Source organism: Protobothrops mucrosquamatus, unplaced genomic scaffold, assembly GCF_001527695.2.
Source record: "Protobothrops mucrosquamatus isolate PMUCROS unplaced genomic scaffold, P.Mucros_1.0 scaffold_213, whole genome shotgun sequence".
NCBI lineage: Eukaryota > Metazoa > Chordata > Lepidosauria > Squamata > Viperidae > Protobothrops > Protobothrops mucrosquamatus.
Window position 1 is genome coordinate 320,854 of NW_015386289.1, and position 14,154 is coordinate 335,007.

Genomic DNA, 14,154 nt, shown 5'->3' on the forward strand with positions numbered 1-14,154 from the left:
TTGTTTGAATAATGATTGGTGAAGTCAGAAAGAGCAGTATGCTTGTAACTTTCTCCTCATTTGTGAGCAGTGTCTTGTATTGTGTTATACTGGGTAAGAATATAGATTACATTAATTTTGGAGCCAAGGGTCATATTCCGCAATGTGGCATGCTGACACTGGTACAACCCTACAGCTACTTTCTCTCTTTAGAAGCTAAGCAGTGCTTAAAGGCTTTTAATCATGTTGGAAGAGCTCAATATATTCAGTGGCTTTGGAAAATTCAGCAAAGATCACAAAGTTCTGTCTCCTAGATAGGAATAATTGTAGATTCTATGTTTATAAAAATGTTCAGCACCGTATTGTTTTGGAGAAGTTCTCTTATTGACAGCAATTATTTACGAAGATATGAGAACATACACATTACTGCTCAACAATGAAAATTTAGCATATAGCAATACAGGTAGTCCTTGAGTTATGACCGCAATTAAACCCAAAATTTCTGTTGCTAAGTGAAACATTTATTAAGTGTGTTTGCCCCATTTTACAACTTTTCTTGCCACAGCTAAGTGAATCATTGCAGTTGTTAGTAACACGGTTGTTAAGTGAATCTGGCTTCCCCATTGACTTTGCTTGTCAGGTCACAAAAGGGAATCACAAGACCTCAATGCACTGCAAGGGTCATAAATATGAGCCAGTTGCCAAGCGTCTGAATTTTGATCACGTGACCATGGGGATGCTGCAACAGTCATGTGAAAAATGGTCATAAATCAATTTTTCAGTGCCATTGTAACTTTGGTCACAAAATGAACCGTTGTTAAGTCGACTACCTGTACTAATACGCATATTGGACTGTTCAAGGGAATTGATTCCATCACTGTGATGTGATCCCTGGGGATCCTGTTTCGTCATTCAACTGACCCAGCCTTTTTATTTTTAAGCCAGGAATTGTTGCCCTGTATGACTGCGTTTTCAAAAGACCAACCGGCTATGATGCAAAGCTCCATCGATGTGACAGAGAACACACAAAAAGCAGAGGACTTCATATTAATGACGAGGTGATTGTCAAGGAGTCTCAGGGTGATGAAAATCACTACTCCTTTCTGCTTACTCATGATAATGGCCAGGTTCTGGCTGCTGCCAATTACTGCATTCTACAAGCATGCAATGGAGTACTGTAATAATTATTAGTTTGAAGCTAGGATCTTATGCAAATTTAGTTAAGATAAGAACCCCTAGGCCAGGGGTAGGCAACCTCGGCTCTTTTATGACTCGTGGACTTCAACTCCCAGAATTCCTGAGTCAGCACAGCATCCTGAGTCAGCACAGCATTTGGAAACAGTGCTATACGTTTTGGGGAATAAATGTGGGTAACATTAGTATCTACTGTATATTAAATCTAAATCATAGTATTTTGCACTTAAAGTAGACTGAAGTAAAGGGATGTTTCTCCCCAAGCCGTTAGTATGATACAAACAGAATTAAGATGTTGGGCTCATTAATTAAAATAGATCATAATTTAGCAAATACTTGCCTCCATCCCTGAAATATATGGAATTGAAATAGGCAAGCTATTATGTCTTTCCCTCAGGTTCTATAAGCTTTACGGGGAATAATATTGCTGATGGAATGCTAGAAGTCAGTAGTGTATATTTAAAATAAATCTTCTGAAATGCTACACATACTTGTTATTCTCGATAACAATTGCATTTTGCAGAAAAAAATGACAATCCTTCCCTGAGGAAGTACTTAGTAAAATAAATCTCAAAGTGCTTATTCATATTAGACAATCTATAAAAAGTATGAGGCATTTTAAAGAGAAGTTCCTGTAGGGTGGAAGAAATTATACCCCAATAGCATTTTTCTTTTGGAAAGGATTGCTGGGGACTCTATTTTTAATGGATAAAGCTGAAGAGTGTAAAGTTGTGAGAGTTTCAGGAAACCAGAATGTATTTGGAAGATGTCATTTTGATTTGGATGCAGGACATCCGCCATCATTGCCAGCAGCACTATACCAAACAGCTTATCTAGTTTTCTGTTTATCTCTGTTGTGTTTTTATAGTCGGAAATCACATCTCAAAAATATTCTTACAGGAAAAGAAAAGGCCTACAGCTGTCTTGTCTTCTTCTGAATATGGGCGGCATATAAACAAACCTGTGGAAGAGCTAATCCGAGACCACGTGCGCATTAATCACGTACAGGCAGAGTTCTACAGAAAAAATGAAATAGCTTGCTTGATAGAAAAATGAATCCAACTTAAGAATCTACTGTGATAGATACCTAGCAGCAAGATGGTATCAAATTCCTGTAGTGCCTTGCTTGGATTTATAGTTCAAATGTAACATTGAACATTACAGTTCAATCTTTATTTATCGCTGAGGTTTTAGCTAATTTTTAAGCTATTTTTAGGGCCTTCAAGCATGATGATACTTGTGTGACCTCCAGCTTATACTTGTACTAGTACTCACCTCTCCATTTTTTTTCTCCTGGAAAAATTGTGCAAAGATTTCACCAGAAAAGTGGCTTGACACTCTTAACACACTAGAGTACCCATGTATTAATCTGAAAATAATCACCTCTGTCATTTCTTATCTGTTTGTGATTTACAGTTTCTATACTTTTAATTGTATCAAACCTAAAGGACTTGGTAGTATGTATTGTTGCTTAAACATGCTTTTTTATTCCAATTTCATCTCTTCATTAATTTGAATGTTTTATAAGTGTGTTTGGAATGCTGAATTAAGGAGGTCACCATTAAAAGAAAAAAAATATTGAGAAAAATATCTATCAACCTGCTTATATACAAGGATGCACATGTGAGTATTCATATATGAGCTGTGCATCAGAAATAAAGATCAGTTGATAGATGGGCAACTTCCTAACCAATGAATTTTCAATGCTGAGTACAAACATTAAAGCTTGACATTAATCATACTTCTTGAAGTTGAATAGTTTTGTTTTGATTGCTGATGTAAGCCGCATTTAATCTGCATTTCCTATCAGCCCAGAAGGGAATCTTCTTCACAGAACAGTCTTTAGGAGAAGTGCCAATTTTAATCAGGAGAACAGAGGAGGAAAAATAAACTTGAAGTCAGTGGCCCCTATAAAAACCTTTCTCGGGGTAGACTCTTGTTGTTTTTACTTGGTGGGAAGCCACCTAGAATCACTTTTTGGTGAAATGGGCAGCATATCAATTTAATAAACAATACTTAACAATGTACAATGTATATAACATATACACATACATACATAAAATACACATACATACAAATATGCATACATACATAAATTCCATACATACCTAAAACATAAATGCACTCAAGTTGTATATTTACTGTCACATCTGGTCTGGCTCCTGAGTATACACTGTACAAGCAGCCTTTAAAAACGAAATAGAAAAAAACCCTAAAACCATTAAAGACTAAACCATTCCTACATTTTCCAGGTCATGCTATATACTACCGGGGGAAAATGCAACTCTTTTTCAGTTTAACATGATATTAAGTCAATCACATAAGAAAAAAATAAACTTAGGTGCATTTGCACTTTGTTAACATCGGGAGACCAAACTATATAATAGGATAAAAACACTGGGTTTATTTATATCTTAATTTCCCAAACGTAAAATCAACGCTAGCCTTCATATATACATTTATTTGGATTCAGCTTTATTTTCATGGAAGCTATAAAAGTTAGGAAATACTTTCTTGTGTAGGTATTCCAGTACATCATTTTTGTTTTCCAGTGGGTTAAACTCAAAAAATGGGATCTGAAATGTAAAGAAATGCAGGAAACATTATTCAAATAATTCTGCAGAGATTAAAACATCAGAACAATTTTATCCTAAGTTTTCTTTTCTAAAAAGGACATGAACAGGCCTATCATAAAACAACATTTGAGACCTTTTCATTGAGCCCTTTCCTCACCTGATTAAAAAAAGTCCTTGTTCCTGTCCTGTTTCAATATCCTTTGCTAACTATTAATGCAAGAATGGCTCCAGGCATATGGCACAACAGGAATGTGATGGCAATAGGTCCTTGAGGGACCACAACTGGGGATTTCACTAAGTACTAGGACAAAATCCAACTATGTTCATTGGGAAGAGTTCAGCTAAGGATTACTGGCATAGTTTAAAGTGAAACACTCAATTTAAATGAAGACAATCCCAAAGGCAGTCTCAAAGTGGGAAAAAGAAAGATTCTTGTCTGAAATTTTGAAAAGTTATTTCTGGTCAATTGAAGGTAGTACTAATGAACTGGACGTTCCAGTGATTCAATTCAATATAATGGCAATAATTTATGTACTAGTATTAAGGGCTCGATAGTGCCAACAAAAGTGCGTATAGTCAAGGCCATGGTTTTCCCAGTTGCAATGTATGGATGTGAAAGTTGGACCATAAGAAAGGCTGAGCGACAAAGAATTGAGGCCTTTGAATTATGGTGCTGGAGAAGACTCCTGCGAGTCTTTTGGACTGCAAGGCTTTCAAACCGGTCAGTCCTAGAGGAGATCAACCCTGGCTGCTCTTTAGAAGGCCAGATCCTGAAGCTGAAACTCAAATACTTTGGCCACCTAATGAGAAGGAAGGACTGACTGGAGAAGGGCCTAATGCTGGGAAAGATTGAGGGCAATAGAAGAAGGGGACGACAGAGAATGAGGTGGCTGGATGGAGTCACTGAAGCAGTAGGCGTGAGCTTAAATGGACTCCAGAAGATGGTAGAGGACAGGAAGGCCTGGAGGAACGTTGTCCATGGGGTCGCGATGGGTCGGACACAACTTCGCAATTAACAACAACAAGTGAAAAAGTGCTTTGAGATATACACTTTTTTATTTAATTTGTATACTGCCTTTATTATTTTTACAAATGGGCGATGAACATATCCAACACACCTTCCTCCTCCTATTTTCCCCACAACAATTCTGTGAGGTGAGTTGGGCTGAGAGAGTGACCGGCCCAAGGTAACCAGGCTGGCTTTCATAGGTAAGCCAGGACTTGAACTTACGCTCTCCTGCTTCCTAGCCTCGTGCTCATAGTTCACTCTTTAGCTATGAGACCAAGAACAATACAGTCTGGATCAACCCTCAGAAGGAAACGCTTCTATGAACAAGCACCAATATGGATCGCCAAATACAGTTAAATATTTGAAGAAGGATGTCCTTCCTATCTCTTGACATGTAGCAGTATTATTGAATTTACCTGTACAACCACATAACCAATGAGCTTCAGGTGTCTTTGCTTAATGGATTCTTTTCCAAGAAGATTGTGACTATTAGCACAAAATCTCTTTTCATCATCAATGCACAGAGCTATTCTGTAAAATCAAAATATTGTTCAGATTCAAAATGTCAGTGCAGACTCTTCTAACTCAGAGCGCTTCAAGAGTGTTAGATTAGAACTCATTCCTGACCAGCACAGAGAATATTGAGAGATATATTGCAACACATCTGAAGGGAAACATGTTTGGGAAAAAAACTACTTTTTTTTTTAAACGAATGCCATCACCATTAAGTGAACGAATGGTTTGTTATGGCTGTTTTTGCCTGTTTCAGGCAAACCTATCATAAAACATGCTCACATGACTGCAGGATGCTGCAAATGGCTGTAAATACGAGTGCCCAAAATGTGGCGAGTGCCCAAAATGTGGTCACATGACTGCAGGGAGGAGGGGCATGGTAACTTTGAAACCGGGTTGTAAGTACCCTTAAAGAGTTTTGTTGTAACTTCAAATGGTCGCTAAGTGACTGGTCTTTAGTCGAGGATTATCTGTAATTTGCTAGAACAGATGAAAAATCTTCCTATTCAATATTTCATTTCAATACAGTTCTGACGGGCAACCACAATAAAGCATAATCAATTAACTCATTTAGATATGCAGCATGACCAAGTCAGTCTATATTATATGGCATAGTCAATATTGTCAGTGAACCTTGTAGTAACAACATTTACTTATATCTAAGAATATGCAAAACTATGCAATAACCTTATGTCTACAAATAAATGCGAGTCCTTGTGCTTCTTTCTGCATAAATACGGGAGGAGAGAATTATTTGATCCAACTGCTGATTTTATACGTTTGCCCACTGACAAAGAAATGATCCGTCTATAATTTTAATGGTAGGTTTATTTTAACAGTAAGAGATAGAATAAAAACAAAAACATTCAGAAAAACGCATTTCAAAAAAGTTATAAATTGATTTGCATTTTAATAAGTGAAATAAGTATTTGACCCCTTCGCAAAACATGACTTAGTACTTGGTGGCAAAACCCTTGTTGGCAATCACAGAGGTCAGACATTTCTTGTAGTTGGCCACCAGGTTTGTACACGTCTCAGGAGAGATTTTGTCCCACTCCTCTTTGCAGATCTTCTTCAAGTAATTAAAGTTTCAAGGCTGACATTTGACAGCTCGAACCTTCAGCTCCCTCCACAGATTTTCTATGGGATTAAGGTCTGGAGTCTGGCTAGGCCACTCCAGGACCTTAATGTACTTCTTCTTGAGCCACTCCTTTGTTGCCTTGACAGTGTGTTTTGGGTCATTGCCATGCTGGAATACCCATCCACAACACATTTTCAATACCCTGGCTGAGGGAAGAAGGTTCTCACCCAAGATTTGACAGTACACGGCCCCGTCCATCGTCCCTTTGATGCAGTGAAGTTGTCCTGTCCCCTTAGCAGAAAAACACCCCCAAAGCATAATGTTTCCACCTCCATGTTTGACGGTGAGGATGGTGTTCTTGGGGTCATAGGCAGCATTCCTCCTCCTCCAAACATGGTGAGCCAAGTTGATGCTAAAGAGCTTGATGTTGGTCTCATCTGACCACAACACTTTCACCCAGTTCTCCTCTGAATCATTCAGATGTTCATTGGCAAACTTCAGATGGGCCTGTACCTGTGCTTTCTTGAGCAGGAGGACCTTGCGGGCGCTGCAGGATTTCAGTCCTTCACGGCGTAGTGTGTTACCAATTGTTTTCTTGGTGACTATGGTCCCAGCTGCCTTGAGATCTTTGACAAGAACCTCCCGTGTAGTTCTGGGCTGATTCCTCACCGTTCTCATGATCATTGAAATTCCACGAGGTGAGATCTTGCATGGAGCCCCAGACTGAGGGAGATTGACAGTTATTTTGTGTTTCTTCCATTTGTGAATAATCGCACCAACTGTTGTCACCTTCTCACCAAGTTGCTTGGCGTTGTCTTGTAGCCCAAGCTACAATCTTATCCCTGACATCCTTGGACAGCTGTTTGGTCTTGGCCATGGTGGAGAGTTTGGAATCTGATTGGTTGATTGCTTTTGTGGACAGGTATCTTTTATACAGGTAACAAGCTGAGATTAGGAGCACTCCCTTTAAGAGAATGCTCCTAATCTCAGCTCGGTACCTGTATAAAAGGCACCTGGGAGCGAGAAATCTTGCTGATTGATAGGGGATGAAATATTTANCACTCATTAAAATGCAAAGCAATTTATAACTTTTTGAAAAGCGTTTTTCTGGATTTTTTGTTGTTATTCTGTCTCACTGTTAAAATAAACCTACCATTAAAATTATAGATTGATTATTTCTTTGTCAGTGAGCAAACGTACAAAATCAGTAGGGGATCAAATAATTTTTCCTCCACTGTATATATGACAAAAGTTGGTCAACTCCCTTCACCCTGATACACACTTGAGAGAACTGTACATCAAGCAGTTCCAAGAAAAGCCAAGTTAGTATTAATGGGGCATAAACAGGAGCCTAGACTGATGAATAGAAAGACTGTGAGTTTTCATTGGTCTATGACTATTGTGCAAACTGAAAGTAGTTTGCTAAGCAAAGCAAGTCCATGAACTTTTTTGGACTAGAAGCATCTGCCATAGCAATAAGGTGTGAACAGGGATTCCTTATTTCTGAAGCTAGCATGATGGATTTACACACTGCCACCTTCTTTAGGAATTGCAACAGTATGGAAAGGGAAGGGGCAAAAATGTAGCAAAAACACTAGCTTGGCTTGAACATTGAAAAACATGTGATTTCTCAGGTATTGAGTAAGACCAAAAAGATTTGGAACTCTTGGAGCACAATATTGCTGATATTCTACAAATGTTAGCACATGTATAATGCTCTGCTGCTTCTATCACAATCAGAACCAACCCCTTAGGAAAAAGTGGAATAAACTTTTCAAACAGAAACAGAAACCGAATGCTAGAAATATTTTTTTACGTTTGCATGAGAAAAACCGAAAAAGGTTCTTTAGGTTTGCTAACTCCTTTTTGAAAACAATAACCGACAGTCCAGTTTTCCTTACCTTTCATATACCTCATCATGTACGTTGACTGGTAGTACAAATCCTTCTTCATTCAGCTTAATCTCAATATCTTATATAGAACAAACACAAAGAAAATAGCATTCCTCGCAAATATCTTTTTGCTTATTTCATTCGTTTTCATAATTGAATATATTTATTTTTAATCAATGTGCAACACTGATAGCCGAGGAAATGGGCAGTCTTACTGTTTCTTAAGTACACTTTACTTGGCTAGAAACAAACACAGCTATTGTTGAAAAATCTTAAGAATTCTAAGAGAATACTAAAATTCCATGCAGATGAGAGTGGCTGAGAAAAGGAGGAGATAGAAGATGTACTGTTTCACTTTTTATCCCCACCATTATGTCCCCATCTCCACTCTCAACCAATTAATTGCACGGAGGACCAAGTCACTCTTGCTGGTGTTCTGAAGGTATAGTTTGCAGAGTTTACACTGAATGAACGTGAACTTCTAGGATCATAGTTTACACAATTTCAGAGCTATGTATGAATATTCCATGCAAATACTCTAAAGGACAAACAAATTCCAACAATATGAGACAGAAAATCATGAGGTAACTCACACCAGTGGAAACTATTGCCTAAGTCCAAAACAAATCTCTGCAGTCATCTAAAGGCCTAGTAGAACTCACAGAGCTTTTCAAAATTAATACCAAAGTATAATTTTTAATGTGACTGCTAGAGATTAACATTATCCTACCCGTTACTCCTTGGAATATGGCCATTCCACCCATTCAATCTTGAAAAAAAAGTGCACCTATCTGAACATAAACACAGCTATCTGAAAAGTAAACACAGTTTGCTCACCTATAGTGTAGTGATATGGTGTCAGAACATTATAGGCAAAATATTTTTGGCTCCCTAAGAGGTCAGTCATGCCAGCCTTCACTCTGTTGAAAAGATGAAGATCAACCTTGGATTCTATTGACTCACATCTAGTGTAAAAGGACTTGACTTGGTTGTCTAGGAGGAGCCTGGGATTCTGTAAAGACAAAAGATTCCAATTTTAATCAATTTTATGCCAAGTTGCTTCCTGCCAGTTAACAAAACAAATATGAGTAAATATGCAATTAGTTTTTAAAAATGCACTAATGAACTGACAACGTAACAAGGCATATAATGCTGGAAGAATAATGACAAATAAGGAGAAGAAGCCACAGCAGAGAAACCACATTGGATTACCAGGCTCTTATTTTTCTCTTAGTACAGGGCAATATAACTGATTTTCCAGATGCAGATGTCATGCCCTGGAATGCTTCGTTTGGCTTCTTACTCCAGCATAGAAGTGCTATAATGGGAGCAGAAGTTTCCTCCACTGGTATAAATCTATAATGTGTTTCTCAACCTTGGCAACTTTACGATGTGTGGACTTCAACTCCCAGAATTCTCCAGCTAGCGTTGCTAGCTGGAGAATTTTGGCAGTTGAAGTCCACACATCGTAAAGTTGCCAAGGTTGAGAAACACTGATCTATATGAACACCGTTCATCCTGTATATCTTATGGCCAAAACCCCGCAGGACTACAGCCTAAAATGCCAGCAAAATTATTACTGCTGATATGGAAGATTACCAACAAACAACATTAGTATATTTGGCCATTAGTATTATGAAACATTTATTAGTCTGACTAAAAATGTACAGATGCTGGCATTTCCTTAAATATCAACATTAATTACCATCATTAATATCATACCTTATAGTATGGACACTCCAGTTGAACGGTTAGAAACAGCTGAGTCAACTGAGAAAGAACCTTCGATCTGGAACTTCCAGCTAAGATGCAAACAAACCAGACAGATGCATCATCACGCAGCAACTTAAAGTTGATTGCTCAGCTTTCATTTATTTACTAGCGTTTATATGCCACTCCAACCCCAAAAGGTTCTGGAGTGGTTTACATTCCCTTTCAGATTAAAAAAAAGTTAAATCATCATTCTCATCATTAAATAACGTAAGAATTATGAGTCCTCCAAGACCAAAGAAAAGCAAACATTATAAAAAATGCTTTAAGAGGAGGGGGCACTCATAACAACTCCATTCCAAAGACACTCCGGAATAGCCACATTTTGATAGCTGTCTGAAAAATCAACACAAACCAGTCTAAGCTCGGGGCAGGGGGATATTGTTCCAAAAAAAGACGCCATAACTGAGAAAAGAAATCCCTGTGATTCCTGAAGATAACATTCCCTAGAACAGAGCTCCCCAACGTTTCTGGCTTTGTGGAATCCGCTGCTCACCCGCTGATCGCGCAAGTGAGGATATATGTAAGCGCATGTGCACTCGCCGGCCATTTTCATGCCCCAGTTGCAAACCCCTCATAGCCCACTAGTGGGCAGCAGCCCACAGGTTGGGGACCCCTGCCCTAGAAGAAAGGATCTGGAGAGAGATTACCCTTCCAGATCTTACAAAACATGCAGGGCCCACTGGTAGGGATCCTGTACAAAATTTTAAAGAAAACAATCAGCACTTCGATTACTACCCAGAAGGAAACTGGTAATCAATATAGCTCTGAAAATAGAGACGTTATAAAGAAGAACCTACAGTAGTCTTTAAAAGTTTGTGAACCCTTTTGAGTTTTCAATATTTATGCATAAATATGACCTAAAACATGATCTACACAAGTTCTAAAACTACATAAAAGTCAATTAAATAAGCAAATCAAAAGCATTATACTTGTTCATTCACTTGTTGAAAAAAATGATGCAACGCTACATGCGTGGCAAAATTATTACCACAGGTAGTTCTCAATTTATGATTACAATTGGGACCAGAATTTCCTTTGCTAAGGTGGTTATTAAATGAGTCATGCCCCATTTTATGAACTTTTTTTGCCACAGTTGTTAAACTAACCATGAGGTCATTAAGCAAATCCAGCTTCTCTCATTGACTTTCCTTGTCAGAAGCTGGCTGGCAATATTGCAAATGGAGGTCATACAACCCTGGGACGCTGTAATCATCGAAAACACATACCGGTTGCCAGGCACCTGAATTTAACTGTGGGGATGCTGTGACAGTCATAAGTGCAAGGATCAGTCACGTTTTTCAGTATCATAGTAATTTCAAATGGCTGCTAAACAAATGGTTTTAAGTCAAGTATAACTTGTATTACTTTTATATTATTACACACTGGTATTTATGGCATGAATACACCCAAACTCCAACTAGTTGTCTCCTGCTACCTTGTGTGGCGTCCAAATGGCCATGTCATGGTCATTACTGCCTATCAGAAAAACAAACTTAGAAGATAAGAAATCTTGAGCTATCTAACTCAACTTTGGGCAAGTTGGATGAGGCAAATGGGGATGAGCCAGACAGATGCCAAAATTTCAACCGTACTTGGTTTGTTCTGTAAATGCTGCTATGTCTTATAAGATGTGCAAGATATTTTAAGACCACTCAGGCAGCTGAATGCCTTACTAATCTTCATTTAAGGAGTGCATATGGCTCCTACAAATTATTTGAAAACAACTGTTAGTAAGAGGACTGTTATAACAGAAATTATAAAGTTTACTTGCTTACCTTGCAGTTCCTGCAGAAAAAAGGGGCTGAACAGTTTTTCCATAAAATTTAGCGGATAGCATTTAATGAGAATGCATGAATGAAGAAGGCTCAGAAGTTCACAAGGCTCAAACTCAGAAAGTCGCATGCTAACAAACCTTTCAACCTGTCGTAAAAAAGATGGAGCAGACGGGGGCAAATAGTTGAGCTTCCCAAATGGAACAACCTGCTCAACAATCTGAGAAACAGTGAAATTATCAGCACTGTAGACAAAGGTTTCTGCCACTGCGTTGAATATGGGTTTGGAAAGAATGCATAGTGTACTGCAGTACTGCATGATTTTGGAAATTGTGTTGGGATGCATCACAAAGGCAAACTTAGTAACATGTTTTTCTAGTGCCTCTGTGAAACACTGATCAGAGCATCTGAAATGAATGAATGCTTCCAGCACATTTATCATTTCATCATCTGTAAAGTATGGGATATAACATGATGCATGCTTACAAAGTTTTATTATCAATTTATTGACTTGGGTTTCATCAAAAACAACCAGAGCACTTAACACTGCACTTGTCTGTTTGGGAGTGAACTGGCAACCTTCTGCCTCTGCAAAACTGTTCATTTTGTTTAACAAGTTCTGGAAAAGGTCCATTTCCCTACCTACATACAGCTGCAGAGTTCTGTATACCAGGACCATTTCTTCAACCTTCCAGTCCTCAACATTTGTACTCTGAATTTGATTCATAATTTGTTCCAGCATAGCATGTTCTGGTCCTCCAAGATTAAATAAACTTTCTCCAAGAATACACAAATTTTTTATAGTCATTTGTCCCTTATCAAGACGTTGCTGGCTCTCTGACACCAAGCAAGCCATCAGGGCACTGCAAGGATCCATGTGCAACTTTGTCAAAGCATTTAGAGAATTTACAAGAGCAGGGTCAGACAACAGTGTAGATTCTTTTTCCAGCTGCAAGCAAAGTGATTTGAAGATATCATTTTCCATCAGCAACTCGGGACTTTTCATTAAGCTGTCCTGTAGCTGGACTTCACCCAATCGCTGAAAGATAGCTGCTACCATGATGTCAGATAAATTTTCCAATGAACTCACAAATTTGAAAATATCTTTGTATGAAGACCATTGGTTTAATTCTTTCAAAAATATCTGTTCACCTACTATCTTGCTATTAGATTTTAAATTGTTATTGGCCTCTCCAAGATGTTGCATTGTTTCCACAACAGGGCTAGTATGATTTTTTAGTTTCACATGGTGGTTTCTACAAGAAGTGCACTGGAACCCTCTTTGGTTTTCCAATATAGAAGAGTCAAAGTAGCAGATTGCTAACTGCCTCATTTTCTGACAGAAATGGCTAAAGGCTCTGCTTCCAGTTAGCAATTGTCTGCATGCTTGTACATTCGAAACATATAGGTGGGAAGATCTGAAAACCAAGAAAGCCATCTTAGCTTAGCTGCTGACATTGCCTGAAAATAAAAGAAAAAGTTACTAGAGAGATTGCCTTTTTAAACTGTTTGAAATAATAGATAAGAGACAGTGTAGAGTTAACATCAATGTCTCAATTCTGTGTGAATATGAAACGACTAGAATGTGAGACTGTTAACTAATGAATTCAGCTCAGAAAAATACCTTAAACATTTAATATCTATATAAATAAAAATGTAAATGTTCATTTGTTCAAAATCTTAAATCTCCGAAAGTTCTTCACCGATTGCTTTGAATTTTTGACACAACGTTGCATTCTTATACGTGCGTGTTTTTATATACTTTCGAATACACGCGTGTTTTTATATACCTATTATATAGATGTCACACCTGTGACAGGTAAAAACATGCTTTTTTGAAAAACAGCGCCATCTGTTGGACGTAAAAGCAACACTCGCTAACCAGACTGAGCCACAGCAACGCGTGGCTGGGTACAGCTAGTCTGTAAATATATGTTTGAAAGTATTACGAATAAGGCTAACTGAAGTTCTGAAACTGGAATAAGTAGCTGGGACTGCTGCATCCAGCAGCCAAGGGAGAAATTTCAATCCTGCTCCTTTTGTCGGTATTGCGATAGTAAAAAAAAACAACCACACCCAATTATGCAAAATGCAATACACTGCAAATGTAAATTGTGTATATTTTTGTAAACATCAAAGGCAGGCTTTAAGACTTTTTATTTGAAATACGATTATGTGAGCTTTTTCCTACTCCTCGCCCAATGCGTTCTTCTCCGGTCCTCAAGGTAGGAGGAAAGTGGTAAACTGCTGTCGCCAGAGCGGTCCTTTTATTGGGCCTGGGAAAAAGAGATCAGCAAAGCTGCTGCTCTCCGACAACAACAAATAATAAAGCACAACGATAACCCATAGAAACCAGAAGTGGGTT

At 38.2% G+C, this 14,154-nt stretch overlaps 2 protein-coding genes across 2 annotated transcripts in view; one reads left to right on the plus strand and one right to left on the minus strand.

Moving 5' to 3' along the window:
• CUNH5orf49 (chromosome unknown C5orf49 homolog) overlaps nt 1-2,914 on the plus strand; it is a 4,335-nt gene extending 1,421 nt beyond the window's left edge. Inside the window, exons 2-3 of the mRNA XM_015827211.1 lie at nt 921-1,037; nt 2,074-2,914. Coding sequence (XP_015682697.1) covers nt 921-1,037; nt 2,074-2,229 — 273 coding nt within the window. The 3' untranslated portion in view covers nt 2,230-2,914. The remainder of the gene's footprint in view (nt 1-920; nt 1,038-2,073) is intronic.
• A 257-nt stretch (nt 2,915-3,171) lies between these two features.
• FASTKD3 (FAST kinase domains 3) lies at nt 3,172-13,239 on the minus strand. Its single transcript, XM_015827055.1, has 6 exons — nt 11,793-13,239; nt 9,967-10,046; nt 9,082-9,256; nt 8,254-8,323; nt 5,175-5,289; nt 3,172-3,749 (listed from the first exon to the last, which is right to left on the minus strand). Exons 1-6 carry the CDS (start codon nt 13,225-13,227, stop codon nt 3,633-3,635), a joined length of 1,992 nt encoding a protein of 663 aa, XP_015682541.1. The 5' UTR covers nt 13,228-13,239; the 3' UTR covers nt 3,172-3,632.
• Between the last annotated feature and the right edge of the window lie 915 nt (nt 13,240-14,154).